The 18,059-nt window shown below is 32.4% G+C and overlaps 1 protein-coding gene across 26 annotated transcripts; it reads right to left on the bottom strand.

The window, feature by feature from the left end:
• Positions 1–477: 477 nt before the first annotated feature.
• Positions 478–7,192, bottom strand: LOC114310446 (ferritin-1, chloroplastic). Of its 26 annotated transcripts, none has more exons than XM_082912032.1 (14): positions 6,749–7,192; positions 5,399–5,495; positions 4,210–5,252; positions 3,985–4,082; positions 3,644–3,736; positions 3,395–3,550; positions 2,971–3,059; positions 2,606–2,637; positions 2,275–2,331; positions 2,119–2,196; positions 1,924–1,998; positions 1,369–1,430; positions 1,105–1,170; positions 478–932 (listed from the first exon to the last, which is right to left on the bottom strand). In XM_082912032.1, exons 8-12 carry the CDS (start codon positions 2,627–2,629, stop codon positions 1,419–1,421), a joined length of 246 nt encoding a protein of 81 aa, XP_082768158.1. In that variant the 5' UTR covers positions 2,630–2,637; positions 2,971–3,059; positions 3,395–3,550; positions 3,644–3,736; positions 3,985–4,082; positions 4,210–5,252; positions 5,399–5,495; positions 6,749–7,192; the 3' UTR covers positions 478–932; positions 1,105–1,170; positions 1,369–1,418. The 26 variants fall into 26 exon arrangements, 25 of the variants coding, with proteins under 25 accessions (XP_082768158.1, XP_082768155.1, XP_082768157.1 ...); XM_082912029.1 differs by having other exon boundaries at positions 2,119–2,205; XM_082912031.1 differs by having other exon boundaries at positions 2,606–2,657.
• Between the last annotated feature and the right edge of the window lie 10,867 nt (positions 7,193–18,059).

The following is an 18,059-nucleotide window of genomic DNA, read 5'->3' on the forward strand; positions in this document are numbered from 1 at the left end:
CTTGGGGTTAAAAATTCATTTTTACTTAATATATAGTATAGATTGGAACAATATTTTATTTTTTTAGTATACACTGCTGGAAATTTTACATTTAGCGGCGTTTAAAAAACGCCGCTATAAGTGTGAAAAACGCCTCTAATACTTTTTGCGACGTTTAGTATCAAACGTCGAAGATGCGGCCGTCGCTATAGCATTATGACGTTTTGAAAACGTCGTTAGATTAGTATAGGCGGCGTTTTTAAAAACGCCGCTAAATGTGATACATAACGGTAAAATGACATCATTAGTATTTAGCAACGTTTTAAAAATGCCGTGATAGATTTTTTCCTAATTTAAGAGTATGACCGTTAACACTGTAGTGGCATTTTGGAAAAACGCCGTTAATAGCTTTTTTTTTTTTTTTTGTGAGATTGTGCTAATTCTGTTGGATTTAACTAAAAAACATAATTGTAATAAAGCTGAAAATTAGTAATAATATGGATAAAACTTTACTGCTATTTCAATATATTGACTAAAAACATTATATGATTATTTCTAAACTAAAATCAAACAACAAACACAACAAAAAATAAAAGTAAACAATATATCGAACTCCAGATGTATGCAAGAGCGATCAGACTCGAGTTTGAAGTTCTCTCTGAACAGCAACACTAACTCTTCAAGCAATTCAAAACACTTGAAGGTCAGTTAAAAAAAAAAAAAAAAAAAAAAAAAAAACCCTCTACCCTTAGTATCTATGTACATCCACTCAAGTTATAGAAATCATAATTTAATACATGAACCTTGCTGTTCTCCAAAACAAATTTGGATTTTGTTTGTGTCACCAAATCAAGCTTAGCGATGAGTGACATTGAAACTTGATTCATACCATGTCCTTTTCCAACCAGTCTCAACTGAGTGACAAAGTCTGCAATTTTCTTAATTGCTTCCACCTAACGAAGGAAAAAAATAAGAAAGAAGTCGACAATATTAGAAAACTCATAGAAAATTATTTCTTCTTTACTCACAGTGTTTTCTTCCAAAGTTTTGTTTGTTTAGGGATGAAAAAAAAGAAACATTCATGTGTATTAACTGGTACACGTAAAAATGAGGTTCTCAGATCACCTGCTCAGCTAGAAATTCACGCTCAATAAACTCAGTCATTTGAGGATCATTGTTTTGAGCAGCCACCTGTTGTCAAGAATAGAGCAAGTATGAGTAGTCCTAGTCTCAAGTCCCAAACTTCCATTTTAGACACGGTTCAACCTCATACTGCGTAAAATGAGTTAAATGGACCAAATGTTTTGTCAAATACTGCTAATACTTGGCCATTTTAGAGAATGAATTCAAAGTAAGAAAAAAAGATACTGAAGGTAAAGGATATCTTACACCATGCAAGCTCAGAAGTTTCTCATTTGTCAACTTCTCCAAGGACAGTGCTAGTTCCATTGCTGAATCAAGAAATCACAGAGAATGAGAGTTGATTGTTGGGTAGTGTAGATCCCGAGTACTAGACACTAGCACTCAACTGTGGATCAAACTTCACAATAAGTTCACTTTCCTTGTTCAAAAAAAAAAAAAAACAAAACCTTCACAATAAGTTGGTGAGGCTGCAAGGGGTCAGAACCCCCTTGCCTGAAGGTGGGGGCTCAGGGCCTTAGCCCTTACCCGAATTCTAGAGTAAGGATGTTTTGGTATTTCTACATCTGTGACATGTAGTTCTGATACTGTGTATATGCAGACTCTGGACATAGTCTTAATTTTGAGGTAAATCACATTAATCTTATGTTTTTGTGAGTGGGTGTGATTTATACTCCTGTTTTATTATTCTTCTCAATTTTTTCATATCTCACCTATCTTGATTAGGTGTTTAGGTGTTCTACAATTCTTAACATGAACAATGCACAAATATACTCTGCAAAGCATGTAAAAGAGGCTACTTACCATACAAAGCATCACCCTTCTCAGCATGTTCAAATTCAGAAAGGGTTGCCAGTATAGAGTGTAACTTAACTCTTCCTCCATGAAATCATTAAGGTATTAATGATGAAAGGAAAGCAAATGCAGGCCAAATTAGCCCGAAAACATGCTTCACAAGATTAATACAAGGTTTAGGAAAGCAGCCACCATCATACCTACCTTCATTTTGGAAACATCATCTTTGATATTCTTTTGAAGCTCCAAGCACTGCTCATTAATCCGAGTGGAGTTCCCAAGCTTCAAAACCTCCGGAACAAAATTTCAATATCAGAATCTCAATATCAAAATTTCAATATCAGAACCTCTAGAATTTACCTCATCTCCCATTTCCCATTTCCCGTACATCCCAAACTCTTTAACAGTCACCAAAAGCTACATAGGGAAACAAATAGAATTTAGTTTGTTGTCGTATTAGAACAACAAAACTCTTTATGTATCTCTATTGAAAAGTTCAGGAATAAACTCATTTCTATCATTTAAGTAATGGAACTGTTGAAGCTGACAGATTCTAATTTTCTCTTTCACAAATCAATGTGTTTCTATCCCCATTGGTTTTGAGTGACTTTTACCCCCAAATTTTATGGCACTAAATATGAATTGATAAATTAACTGGTAAGAAAAGCAGAATGGGGTCTCGAAGACTTACAACCATATTGCCTTCCTCGCCCATAGCAACAGCTGCACATACAGCTACCCATCTTATATCATGGAAGAAAAGCTTGTGCCCATTAGAAAGAGGTTGATAGTAATAATTCTCTCCATGTTTCAAAATCTTTTCATAAATTTTTTTTAGAAACAACCCCCTTTCTAGAAAAATTTCAAAAACTGTTTTATCACAAAATGAAAACTAGGTGTTTTGAACTTTATATGGTATTCATTTCTAAAATCACAAAGAAAAAAAATAAAATGAAGGCATTTGGATTATATTTTTGGAGACCAAAACTTTCTAGTTTCCAGTAGATCAATCAATCAAGTAGCATTAATCTAAAATTGAGGAATTCATGAACCAACCTGGATGGTTTTATGATTCCATTGACATCGTGAAGTATCTTGATAACCCTTTTCTTAGATCAAGAAAGCCCAACCATTCCAATGATTCCCTACTCACATTACAATTCAACATAAAGAAAACAATCTTCAGATATCACATTATTAAATTTAAGATGATACACTACACTCACAGAAAGTTTTTTAAGAGAAAATAAGCAAATTTTCTGCATAGTTTTCAATCCACACAGCAGATATTTGAATTTTACATGTGCTTTTAGTGATAATTTCTGTGAAATTGTAAACTAAGAACAAAACTCTCTGCTTTAAGAGTAATTTGAATTGCATCTTGAAGTCGAACATAGTGTGAATCTGACTGAATTCATATGGGGGAAAAAAAAAACAATCAAAAATGAGTGTGAGAAATAGATGAGGAAAGTAGTAGTACCTCAATAGCATTCATGGTGGAATTGAGGAAAGTTGGAAGAGCTCTGGACCCAAGATCATCAAAGACACTGATAGGTCGACCTCACATAATCTTAAAACTAAAGCTAAAACCCTCTCTAGCACCAATTAGTTGTAAGAGAGACATGGTGAAAGCAATCTGTGTATTGCATGTTACAGTCTAGGTAAGGCAAAAGAAAGAATGTAGGAGAGAGATTGGAAATGCATGTTAGGACTAGGAGTCAAAACAGACCTCTAGATCACGGCATTCCTCAAGAAGTCATCGAATCACGGCATTCCTCAAGAAGTCATTGAACCACAACCAGGCAAAGCTCTTTTGAACAAGCTGTAGTGATTAAACTAAAAAGTTTAAACCTCTGTTATTCTTTCAAGTGCTCTGAAAGCTTCGAATGGTAAATCAGAAAGAGAAATTAATTGCACATATTAACAGTATTAGATAAACTACCTTGTTGTATGGAGAGTGAAACACAAAATAGTCAGAATCATCAATTGAAAACTACCTTTCATTATTGTGAAATAATGCACAAAATACTGAGTTTTCATGAAAATTGACGGAAGTTCAGGGAGAATTACCGGATATTCACTTGCACGGTTGGGCTTGTAAAAATCATAGGCATGCGACATATGGTTTCCCCTGAATTTGCTTTCAAATGCTATAGGAGCATCAGGCCCTATAAGCATAGCAATAGCAGCTGTTAATTATTTGATTGATTGGGATGTTGGGATTGGAAAAAATAAGTTCCAATTCACTGGTCACAATCAAGAGAGACATTAAAGATCCAAAGGAAATAATCATACCGCACTGTCTGTTCAGACCACAAGTCCATAGTGTCCATCCCATGAACTACTCTCCACCCAATTGACACAGTTGAATAAAGCTGCAGTTCCACCATAGCAAGCATTGGTTGAGTCAACGCCTTCGATGTCAATATTTCCAGTTTCCTGCTTGTTTCACAACACAAAAAAAGAATAAATTTGGGATAAAAAAAATCATTAGAACATGCTGAACAGCAACAAAAAAATTCACTGTACGGGAAAATTTACAGCACAAGAACAAGACAAGCAATCCAGAAATGAATTCACTCAAACTAAAAAAACTTCTTAGTTTAATCAACCAAGGCTCAGCTTGGAGTACAAATCTGTAGAGGGGCAAGCAAGAGATGTAAACTAGAAACTGAACCCGTAACAACTTTAATCAACCAAGGCTCAGCTTGGAGTACAAATCTGTCATAACTTTCAAAGAATATCTCGTCTACAGGTCCAAGTAGGTCTATGCCAGGCTTCAATTCCACCTCAGGGTTGTCAGTCTCTGCTTCTGTGGTAACAAAAGCAGTGTATTTCCCTTTTGAAGCCACGTTGTGGGCATAGGGGCAACAGAATAGATACCTGTAGCAGAAACAAGTAAATAAAAATAGCAGGTAGCCAAAATCAGAAATTTTTGGTAAAACAATAACATTACTCCCCCATCTTCTGACAGAACTTTAGACATCCCGCTAGATCCCTCATCCCATTTCCATCTCCCAGTAAATAATAACATTGTTAGAAAACTAAACTACAATATCAATTTAAATGGAACACCACGAAACTACTACAACCTCCTATATTATATGCAGTCCAAATAATCAATTATGTGAGAACATTTCTTTTCTAATCATTCTTTGTTTGGTAAACATTTCAGATATCAGACTTTACAAGTACATCTTGTCTCCATAACCACCACCACTAATCACCTCGCTGACCCAGTTACACTGGTGAATAATATTATAGCCGATTCACCATCCGATCAGCAGCTCAAAATCGCATAAATCATTCTGAAAGGAAAGATGATGATCCTAAATTATCTGCGGTCAAGAAATTGCAGAAGCCCAAATTTAATCACCCAGGTATGATTAATTCATTCTGCTACGGCTATATTCTTGAACATCAAAGTTATGAATGGTAACAACAAATCATGCTAATAAAAATAGGGTGTCTATGACAAACTTACCATTCATTTCTTTTAGTGCTGCTGCAAGATCTAAAGGGTTGGCAAAACTAACAAATCCATAGCCCTTGGTTTTGCCAATACACTTATCTTTGACAACCTATGACAATGGAAAAATGCAGGCACATATTTTGATTAATGCCCCAACGTGTAAGAAATACAAACCTTCCTCAAAATATAAGAGAAGAAGAAAAGATTAGAAGATATTGCAGCAATTATAGGCATACACCACATACCAGACAAACGACATACATGAAGGCAATAATAGCACAAAGGAATAAAAGGATAATGAGATGCATAAAATGATACATGCACAGCTATGGCCCACCAATGCATTGGCTGATGGCTGATCAAATGATCTACTCATAAATACAAACACCAAGCAAGAAACAAAGGTAAATGGATACATGCAAACCAGATACAAAATAGAATGGGGAATTGCAAGACAGGAACAACAACCGTGATATCACAAATGTGTGGTCTCTCTTTTTCTATTAAGAGAAGGAAGCAGTATGAGAAATTGCCTACCAAAGTGTGTAATTCTCATAGAAAACCATGCGTGGACCAACTCAGGTTAATTGCTCATGCAATGATTTTCGTTCTATAGTAAGTAGTAAAACAAAATTTTCAGTTCTATGTTATCATTTGATGGTAAATGGAATAGCTTATCATCACAACTTTAACAAAGCACTTCACAAAAAAGCAGAACAACTTTTGGAGACAATCTAAATTAGAAAATCGTTTCATGTCCCTACTAACCATGTTCATCCACATGGTCATCACTTGGAAATAAAGCAATCATTTGACACTAGCTGGAGAAGATGAGCATCTCACTTAAGATCCCTCTATTTTTCATTTAACTTATTCCATCCACAAGGGCAACAATCAGAAAATAAATTGCAAAACATGCAAATCTGCAGTTTTCAAAGAACAACAAAACAAGCGCTGGAACAGCCGTGAGGAAGCAACAAAATAAGCAAGCAACTTTATCAACAACTAAAATATCATTCACTAAAACAACATTGCCACACTGATGTCACAGAAGCACATTGTATAGACCAGGGCTTGAGTTTTGGATTGGTTGAATTTGTATGAAAGTAAATATAAATAAATGGTGGACCAATGTGTAGCAACACATTTGGAAGAACAGATCAAAAGAATTAAAGAAGAAAAATTAATCATTATCATGATTCAACCCATTTTAAGCTCATGATCTCAAGAAAGAGCTAAAAAATTTATAAACTACAATCAACTACAATCATACAACTTTATGTATAATAATAGAAGACCAAACACCGATTAACAGATCTAATTTGACAATGAGAAAGTAGAGATTCAAACTCGAACACTTACATGATATCGATTTTGGATTTGCGATTTGCAAACTCAAGATGGGAGCTAATAGCGAGAGAGATCGAGTTGGAGTTCAATTAGCCTCGAGATCAACGCGATTGATGAAGAACAACTATTTTTTCCCATAGGAGTACTCCAGAGATGTACTTTATGGGCAACAATCGTCAATCGCCTAGCAGAGGAGTACATCCAGAGATCTACGCGATTGATGAAGAACAGCGAAGAGAGTGAGATCTAAGTGAGATCGACGAGATATAAAGCGATTGATGAAAAATAGTGATTGATGAAGAATAGCGAACAGCGAAGACCTCGAAAGTTCGATCGCGAGAGAGAATAGCGATGTGTGACAGAGTGTGATCTGAGTATGAGGAGAGATAACGGAGTATGAGAGTTCTAACGGTGACCCATTTGTTTGTTTGTTTGTTTATTTTTTTTTTAAGTGAACCACTAAAACACGGAGGGATCTGTTATGTGGAGTAAAACGTGGCATTTTTTTAAAACGTCGTTGTATGAACGCCGTTATAACCCGTTTTTCCTGTAGTGATAACTGCATCAAATATTTTTTAAAAAATATATATACACAAATTGAATTAGATTTTTAAAATTTTAAATGTATAGAGACTACCAATAAAACCCCAAAAAAACAAGTATATCTTGTTCCTCGTTCTCTAATTTTCAATTTCATGTTCCCTGGCATGTTTGATTAGTAAATGATTTAATAAATTAGTTGCATGATTAATTTTAAGGCAATTTACACCAGTATTTCTTATATTTTGTTCCTTATGTTATTTTGATCATTACACTATCAATTGGCTTAATTTTTACTCTTAATTTTAAATTTTGTATTAATTTAGTCTAATTGATAACGCTTACTATTTTTTATGAAAAATTATCACTAAATTAATCGATGTTAACTCACTAAGTTAAGTAAACTTATATTTTTGCCCATAATCATGACACTGCATATTTCACATTAAAAATTATTAATAGTTGTATTCAATTGAATTAAATTATAATAAAATCCTAAATTTATTATCAAAACCAAGCTAATTAAAATGATATAATAAATTAAAATATAAAGATAACCAGTTTGTTTTTAATTTTATGTAGTCTTGGTTGCGTGTCCGTGGCGTTGTTATGTCCACCATTTTAAGCACACAACCAGGTTAGGCGGCAAATGTAGGTCTATTTTGGAAAGCGATTTTTTTTCGTTTGTTGACTTTTTTTAAAAAAATTGTGTAAAAACACCCGTGTTATGTATGGGATAATTTTAGATATTAATATTTGTTTTAGATTTTTTTTCAATATATAAATTATGTTTTTTTAAATTTTTTATAAAAATAATTTAACAATCTTATCACTAACCATAGTGTATAGGAGAAGTTGAAAAGGGTGCTGCCGTAATTATACACGGATTGTATCTATAATTATTTGTATGAGATGATTTTAAACGCTGATAAGGAGTTTTTGACCAAATTAATAAATGCAGACATGCAAAAAGACATGTGGATTGAAAAAAGTTAATAAATGCTGATCAGGGAATTTTGATCAAATTAATAAATACTGAGTTTTTTTTTTAAATAAAAAATTTAAAAAATTCAGATTGGGATATTGAAACTCTTACATGCCTTGGGATTTAAAAACCCCCTTTTACTTAATATATAATACTAACATATCAACCATGCTATGTATGGATTGTGTTTACAATTATTTATATATATGAATTGTGATTTTTAAATGTCTTTTTTTAAATGCCTTCTTTTTTTTCTTTTTTTATATTATATTAAAGTTTAATATTTTAATAATAATCATATGTGTTAGACTTTTCAAGGAATTAAATGTCTTTTTTTATTATATTATATTAAAGTTTAATATTTTGATAATAATCATATGTGTTGGACTTTTCAAGAATTTTTTTTATGCTTGTTCTTAATGCATTAAAGTGTTATTATGAGGGATAATAATCATATGTATTGGGACTTTTCAAGAAATTCATATGTGTTGGATTTCAAAGAATTTTTTTTATGTTTGTTTTTAATACATTAAAGTGTTATTATTATAAGGGTAGGACTTGGGAGTTGGAGAAGTTAATAAATGTTAAGATTTTTTTTTAAATCAAAAAATCAAAAAAATTAGATTAGGAGATTGGCGCTCTCACAAGGCTTTGGGTTAAAAACCCTATTTTACTTAATATATAGTATAGATTAATCGATGTTAACTCACTAAGTTGAGCAAACTTATATTTTTACCCATAATCATGACACATACGGTCTATGTGCGTATTTCACATTAAAAATTATTAATAGTTGTATTCAATTGAACTAAATTATAATAAATTAAAATATGAAGATAACCAGTTTGTTTTTAATTTTGTGCAATCTTGATTGCGTGTACGTGGCGTTGTTATGTCCACCATTTTAAGCACACAACCAGGTTGGGCGGCAAATGTAGGCCTATTTTGGAAAGCGATTTTTTTCCGTTCATTGGCTTATTTATTTATTTATTTATTTATTTATTTTTTTTAAATGTGTAAAAAATCCCGTGCTATGCACGGGATAATTTTAAATATTTATATTTGTTTTAAATTTTTTTAATATATAAATTATGTTTTTTAAGATTTTTTATAAAAATAATTTAACAATCTTATCACTACTTATAGTGTATAGGAGAAATTGAAAAGGGTACTGCAGTAATTATATACGGATTGTATCTATAATTATTTGTATGAGGTGATTTTAAATGCTGATCAAGAATTTTTGACCAAATCAATAAATGCAGGCATGTGAAAAGACATGTGGATTGAAAAATGTTAATAAATGCTGATCAGGAATTTTGATCAAATTAATAAATGCTGAGTTTTTTTTAAATAAAAAATTTAAAAAATTCAGATTGGGATATTGAAACTCCCACATGCCTTGGGATTTAAAAATCCTCTTTTGCTTAATATATAGTGCTAATATATCACCCGTGCTATGCACGGATTGTGTTTACAATTATCTATATATGTGAATTGCGATTTTTAAATGTCTTTTTTTTTTAAATGCCTTCTTTTTTTCCTTTTTTTATATTATATTAAAGTTTAATATTTTGATAATGGTCATATGTGTTAGACTTTTCAAGGAATTAAATGTCTTTTTTTTATTATATTATATTAAAGTTTAATATTTTGATAATAATCATATGTGTTGGACTTTTCAAGAATTTTTTTTATGCTTGTTCTTAATGCATTAAAGTATTATTATGATGGATAATAATCATATGTATTGAGACTTTTCAAGAAATTCATATGTGTTGGATTTCAAAGAATTTTTTTTATATTTATTTTTAATACATTAAAGTGTTATTATGAGGGTAGGACTTGGGAGTTGGGAAAAGTTAATAAATGCTAAGGTTTTTTTTTTTTTAAATCAAAAAATAAGAAAACTTAGACTGGGAGATTGGAGCTCTCACAAGACTTGGGGTTAAAAATCCCCTTTTACTTAATATATAGTAAGTATAGATTGGAACAATATTTTATTTTTTTTTTAGTATAACTGCATCAAATATTTTTTTTAAAAATATTTATACGCAAATTGAATTAGTTTTTTAAAATTTTAAATGTATAGAGACTACCAATAAAACCCCAAAAAAAACAAGTATATCTCGATCCTCATTCTCTAATTTTCAATTTCATGTTCCTTGGCATGTTTCATTAGTAAATGATTTAATAAATTAGTTGCATGATTAATTTTAAGGCAATTTATACCAGTATTTTTTATATTTTGTTCCTTATGTTATTTTGATCATTACACTATCAATTGGCTTAATTTTTACTCTTAATTTTAAATTTTGTATTAATTTAGTCTAATTGATAACACTTGCTATTTTTTTATGAAAAATTATCACTAAATTAATTGATGTTAACTCACCAAGTTGAGCAAACTTATATTTTTGCCTATAATCATGACACATACGGTCTATGCGCGTATTTCACATTAAAAATTATTAATAATTGTATTCAATTGAACTAAATTGTAATAAAATCCTAAATTTATTATCAAAACCAAGCTAATTAAAATGATATAATAAATTGAAATATAAAGATAACAAGTTTGTTTTTAAGTTTATGTAGTCTTGATTGCTTGTCCGTGGCGTTGTTATGTCCACCATTTTAAGCACACAACCAGGTTAGGCGGCAAATGTAGGCCTATTTTGGAAAGTGATTTTTTTTCGTTTATTGACTTTTTTTTTTTTTAATGTGTAAAAAAAAATAAAGAATTGATGTAATATAAATAAGTCAATAAATTAATAAATTAACTTTTTTGACTTCTTAAAAGTGACAATAATGACCATTTGTAACAACTCGAAAATTTAAGTTGTCATTTGAATTTTATATTCATATTATTTAATTATAAATGAGATTATCGGAAAAAAAAAAATATATAATTAGTTTTGATTTGGCAATTGAGAGTCTAAAGGTAAGAGATAAGCATGATTTAATAGCATATGAATAGGAATGGGACATGTGGGGAGCCGCGTGGCTTGGTGCCCACGGTTCATTTTCAATATAAATGAGGAATTGCTCATGACTGGAAAAGGAAAGGAAATGAAAGGAAATGAAATTAGGAAAAGAGGAAGAAAATATTGAAAGTCGAAAAGGTCTTTGGTAGTTGAAAGAAAGATTGAGCTATTAATTTTCAGGAAACAATATAATTCAGAAATAGTTTTTTTGAAAGTCTTAAACGCGGGGCTGCGGAATAGACACACACAGCACTTTTATGATATTTTTATATGTAAATATTGGCATTTTTTGTCAATAAATTTGTTTACAAAAATAGAAGCTCCAATGATTATTTTGGTACCCTCACTTAAATATTATTTCCGCTCGCGTTTATTAATTTGATCAAGAATTGGCCGCATGCAATTTCAGTTACTGGCCATCACGATACTTAACCCTTGGGTATGGGGAGCGGGTCGTGACAAATGGTATTAGAGTAATGATTTATAAAAAAATAAATAAATCATCATTGAAGCATAAGACACACACACATTTAAGAAGTACGATAGCGGGTAATTGGTACCTAGATATATATTTTGTTTGTCGATTTAATTATATTATAATTTTATATGATTTTATATATATATGTATATAAATTTTTATTTATATTTATTTATTTATATTTTTTTGTGTGTCTAATTTGTGAAGGATATTAGATATAATTTATATTTGTTATAGTAAAAGAAAGAAAAGAAACAAAGAATGTCAAGCTCAACCACCCACCAAAATTATAATATAATTAAATACATATAATTTCCAGTTCAGTATTCAAAAAAAAAAATTTATTTCGACTTTTTAGAAGTGGGTTCAAATTATAAAGATACTAATTTTGAAACCATTTTCCATCAGTGAAAAGTTCACAGATAAAAGAAATGGAAGTTCATTCAAATTTCTTCAACTCCTGCATATAATTCTGTCATTTCACTTCTAGTCGCTTGTTTAATTGTGTTCTCATTTTATTTTATTTTATTTTTTTCGGGAAACAAAACTAATGAAAAGTTTTAAAAGTCACCAATTGTTTCTAATTTTAACCCAACATAGTTTTTGCCAAATAAACAGTGAGTTATTATTGGTAATTTTTGGAGGTAATTAATCATCAAATTTATTCTCAGACTAATCATCAAATTTATTTATATATATTTATCAGAGTACGCAGTGGATAGCTTATACATATAACAAATTTTGAGGATTAAATTTTAAAAAGAGGGAAGATTGTAACAACTCGAAAATTTATGTTGTCCTTTAAATTTTATATTCGTATTATTTAATTATAAATGAGATTATTGACAAAAAAAAATATAATTAGTTTATATATATATATATATATATATATATAAATAATTAGTTTAGATTTGGAAATTGAACCTAAAGGTAAGAGATAAGCATGAATTAATGGCGTATTAATGGGAATGCGACATGTGGGCAGCTGCGTGGCTTGGTGCCCGCGGTTCTCTTTCTATATAAATGAGGGAGGAGTTGCTCAGAAGACAAAAAGAAAAGGAAATGAAAGGAAAAGAAACTAGGAAAAGAGGAAGAAATTATTGAAAGTCGAAAAAGTCTTTGGTAGTTGAAAGAAAGAATGAGATATTAATTTTCAAGAAACAATGCAATTCAGAAATAGTTTTTGAAAAGTCTTAGACACAGGGCTGCGAAATAGACACACATAACACATTTATGATATTTTTATATGTAAATATCGGCATTTTTTGTCAATAAATTTTGTTATAAAAATAGAAGCTCAAATGATTATTTTGGTACCCTCACTTAAATATTATTTCCGCTCGCATTTATTAATTTGATCAAGAATTACTCGGAAGTAATTTCAGTTACTAACCATCACGATATTTAACCCTTGAGTATCGGGAACGAGTTGTGACACCATCCAAATGTCATGTTGCCCATATTGAATTATGAGTATATATAAGTCAATCAACAATTTCATTAATTATGATCATCGAAAATTTGAATGAAGATATTTTTGCTTAAACAATAAAAAGATAATTAATCTTTGAACATGTTGAATCAATCAAACCATTAGCAATACTAAAATTTTTTAGTACAAAAATTTCAAACTAAAAGTTTAAGATATATTTTCATTAAAATTTAAAATATTATTTCACTGTATATCCTAAGCATAATATTAAGTCATATCTTTACTTAGAATATCCCCTTATTATGTTTATGCATTAAAAATTTTAGTACATTTTATTTGATTTTAAGAATTTTTTTGCAACCTACATTTGCTATTTAATTTATCCAAGATCATGTAAAAGTTATAATTATATCATTTGTGTAAATTTCAAACATATAATTTCATCTCATACAAAGCACGGATTAATTGTTAGTTAACAGGAAAAAAAAAAGGATAGAATAACTTTGATTAATTATTACTATACAAAAAATTAAAGTTTTAGAGATCAAAATATAAGATCAAAATTATTTTTTAGGAACCAAATATTTTTGTTGTGAAAAGTGTCATTATATTTTTAGCCACGAAAATTAGACATTAGTAATGAATTATTATTCTTTTGGGACCAAATTTTTTGTCTGAAAAAATAAAATTATTTTGAGACCAAATTATTTTGTCCATAAAAGTTTATTTATTAATGATATTTTCAATTTTTTGTCGCTAAAAATTTTATTTTAAACTTATCGAGACGACGTTTTAACAATTCTCTTCATGACGATAGAATTGATTCATAAATATCTTTTGCATCAAAATTTTTACTTTTAAAAATTAAAATTTTGATTTTTAAAATTCTTATATATTGTACTGATAATGGTGACGTTGTTAGCTTGACTTAGCAACTTTGTAAGCTAGGGAAAAATGAACCATCTAACAAAAATTAATATTATGATGCTTTGATAATATAGTCAAATATATTGTGAAAGGAATAGTTTCAGTAGGGGATAATGTTGTGCAGGGCCGGCCTATAGACACCCCATTTTTGACCGTCCTCAAGATTTGGACGTCATCGTTTGAACACTCGATGATCATCCATGCTCGTGTTCGTTTTGAGTTCTCAAAGGTCTTGGTTATGTGTCTTGCCTTAGGATCTCTCAACTTGTCTGTTTTGTGCTTGGTTGTGGACCAAACACTTGTGTTTTTGCTTCTGAGGGAAGAGGGTGGCTTGTTTGCCATCCCCTGAGCCCATCGGCCAAGGCTGGAAGCCGTCAGCCTTGTTTTCTTGCCATCGACCAAAAGTTTTGGCCGATCGACACTCTTTTTGGTCGATCGGTACTTATGTTGGTCGATCGGCCATGTTTTCTGACCGAACCCTGTTCATCTTCTTTATGCAGATATTTTATGCCAGCTGGCACAGCTGACATGCACAATTCCCCCCCTCCATACATGTGTATGGAGGGATTTGCCAATTTACTTAGCTTCTCCAAGAAGTTTTGGAATTGAATTCCTATAAGAAGGGAGCTCCTCCTCCCTTCTCAGAGGTTTTGAAATTTGGAATTAGAGAAGTTGTATCTATCTATCTCTATATTTCCCTCTTTCTATACATTTGTGTGTGTGTTTGTGCCTTAAAGTGTATTTTGTTCATACTTTTGCACTAGAACACCTAGTAGAACACCATCCTTGGTTGCTGAGGTGCTAGGGAGTTGGTGTTAGGGTTCTTGGAGTGGTTTGAACTCAGAAAAGCTGCTAGAGTTGTGTTCTTGAAGTGGTTCTTCAAGGATGAGCATTCTTGCTTTTAATACCCCTTTCTTGCTTAAGCTTTTAGACTTTCTTGCTTATTGTTTTAAGCTTAGCTCTTAACTGATAAAAGTTCTGATTTTTGATGCTTTAGATCTTTGTTTAAGGTCATTTTTTGATTTGGGTTTGTTTACCCCCTCTTAGGCTTTGTTTGGCCTTGTTTTAGGCCATCCCTTTTAGCCCTTGTTCTTAGCTTTGCATGACCTTTCTATCACTAAAATCTAGAGGATTTTCAGTGGTGGAAAGGTGGTTTTGGAGTCCTAAATAGGAGAGGGTCATCCCCTTTCCTTGTTGTCTTGTATGCTAGTATAACTGGCTTATATTGGTAGCATGTTTGCTTAGCTTGTTTTAGCTCCATTTCAGCAAGTATTTGGTGTTATTTTGCCATGATATACCTCTGTTTCAAGTTGGTTTAATGGCCTCTTACATACTCCATACACTTGTCTTGCAATCTCCTCATTTGCCTTAATATGCATCATGTTGTAACATGTCATTCTAGCATGCTTTTGGTTCAACTCCATGAAGCTTTTAACCTTGTTGTAACATGCTTAAGCTCTGATTTGAGTTGTTTTGACCATATATGTCATGCTTTGTATAGCCATAAGGCATTCTAGCTTGTTAGCTTTAAGTGCCCAAGTCACTAGCATGCTTTACTTGGACCATTTCAATGATTTGGCATCATTTATTATACTATTTCAGTCCATGTTTCATGCTTGAACACTTGCATTTATCACTCCTTTAATGTTTTAAAGGGTTGATGTTTTATGTCTCTTGAATGGATCATTGTGTATGCTTCTATGCTTAGGTCATTTGGATGCCATCTAAGTGGGTTTTTGATTTTGTTTTACCGTGCCATAACTCTGTTTTTATTGGTTTATGTCATGCCATGTTTGGTTTTGATAGGTGTAGTGTAACACCCCTTTTGTAGCCTTGCATGCCTCATGCTTTTGGCATTGTGTTCTAACTTATGTTGGCTAGTTTCGAGCATGTTTTTGGTCTTGTTTGGACCTGCCTTGGGACTGTTTTAGGTCCCATTGGCCCTTTGGGGCTTGTCTTGCATGGCCTTGGTTTGAACCCCTTGGCTAGTCTTAAACCTTGAGCCTTCTTGCATGATTTGCTTGTTTTTTTTGGTTGGTGGCACCTTTCCATGCATGATTTCAGAGCTTACAATATATGTTACATGTCTATATTTGTCCACTTTTAAGTGCTATTGAAAGTTACCCTCTTATGCTTAGGTGATAGGCCATCACATGTGCATGTTTGTATATGTTTTTGTCCATCATTTCTTAGCACTTTGGCCACTGATTTGGGCATGTTTAAGAGTTGTCCACTTTAGTTTAAGTCCATCTTTGCATGTTGTTGCATGCTTGTCTTGTATGTTGTTGCGTGCTTTCTTCATTTTGCATGTTATTGCATGCTATGCATGTTTACATATTTAAGTTGTATGCCTATTGCATGTTAGTTGCATTGCATTGTGTGTGCATTCCCTTGCCTCTTGATCAAGCATGATAGAGGTTGGAGCCCCTTATGTGTTTTGTGCATTTCATTTAATATTGAATTGCACACTTGGCTCCTTTGGCCATCATGCATTGGAATGCGTGATTGATGGTCCGAGGGTCGATAACTACACTCTTTTGAGTCTCAAACATGATAAGGGGTGTAGTTGCAAACATTGTCTTGCAAATGTATTGCTATGCTCTGTCTGTCCTTTGTTGCAGCAAAAGGAGCATTTTACAGGAAAAGATAGCCGATTGGCTATCTTCAGTGTCGGTCGGCTACAAACACTTGGTTAAGAGCCTTAGTTTTGGTCGATAACCAGTTTTCCTTGGCCGATGGCTCTATATTTTGGCCGATGGCCTCTCAGCATGCCCCAAGGTGGTTCAAAAGTGTCACAGAAGTTGGTATAGTTTTCAGAGGTACAGAGCAGTGCAAACAGAGGCAACATGAAGCATGGCAACGAATTTCCAAGCGAAGCCGAACGAGCATGCATTCGTCCCTCTTCTCGAGGTTGTTTTACCGTTTTTGGTAACTTAATTAATTTGTATAATAATTAGTTGTAGCTAGTTATTCATTCGGTTATGTAATAATTAATTAGCTTGTTAGTTAGTTAATTAGGTGATTTGTATTATTCTTTCGATCCCTCCGTCGAGAGGGCACAATTGTGTAATAAGCGTGCGTGTGTGTGATGCATGTCTTCCAACTCCCATCTCTTTCTCCCTTTTACTTAACCGCTTACGAATGTTAGTTTTAGGGCATATTTCATTTAGCATATCTTATGCTCACATGCGTGCATCCATTCATCTGTATTGCATGCATCGGGTTTGGCTCATCATACTAACTGTATTGTATTTCAATTTCAAGTTGAATACGTGTATCAACTGTTGCATCTCATATGCCATTTTAGATTAGTGGAGCCTATTCTAATTGCATTTTTCTTGTGCTGCATTAGCCATCGTTGACATAGCTAGAATCATGCATGATTACTAACTAGCTATTGTTTTGGCCCGAAGTACACTGTAAGTGTTTACGCTTTAGCATACTACATGTGTGTTAATATTGCCATGAAAGTATGCTTGCCATGAGGCTAATTGCTTATGTGATATAACTGTCTGAATGCCTGCGGGTGAAAGTTGGATTGCTTGAATTGGAACAATTCATTGAAACCCGCATTTTAGCCTATTTGCGAGTAGCAAACCTCAAACCGTTTTCAAACAAATAAAAATACAACGCTTTGTTCCAAATTAGGCGATCTAGTCTATATTTGTGTGTTGTGCGCATCACATAGTAAATTCTAGCTAATAACCAGAATAAAAACGCATTTATTTTCAAAAACAAGATATCATGCTTAGTACAGGCCGATCTTTGATCGGGCGAGCGGGGGTGCTCATTGCATGACCTTCCCCAATCGTACCCAAGTTCCCGAGCCGAGGCAACTTTGGTGATGATGGACACGTGGCCTTAGGCACAAGTCAGGGTTTTCTAAATTCCTTTAAAATAAAATATTTAGGTGGTGACTCTGTATCTGGCAAAACAGTCCATGTTTGACACTTCTTTCTTAAAAATTAATTTTT

Source organism: Camellia sinensis, unplaced genomic scaffold (genome assembly GCF_055761805.1).
Source record: "Camellia sinensis isolate YWXY unplaced genomic scaffold, ASM5576180v1 Unanchor2, whole genome shotgun sequence".
Taxonomy (NCBI): Eukaryota; Viridiplantae; Streptophyta; class Magnoliopsida; order Ericales; family Theaceae; genus Camellia; species Camellia sinensis.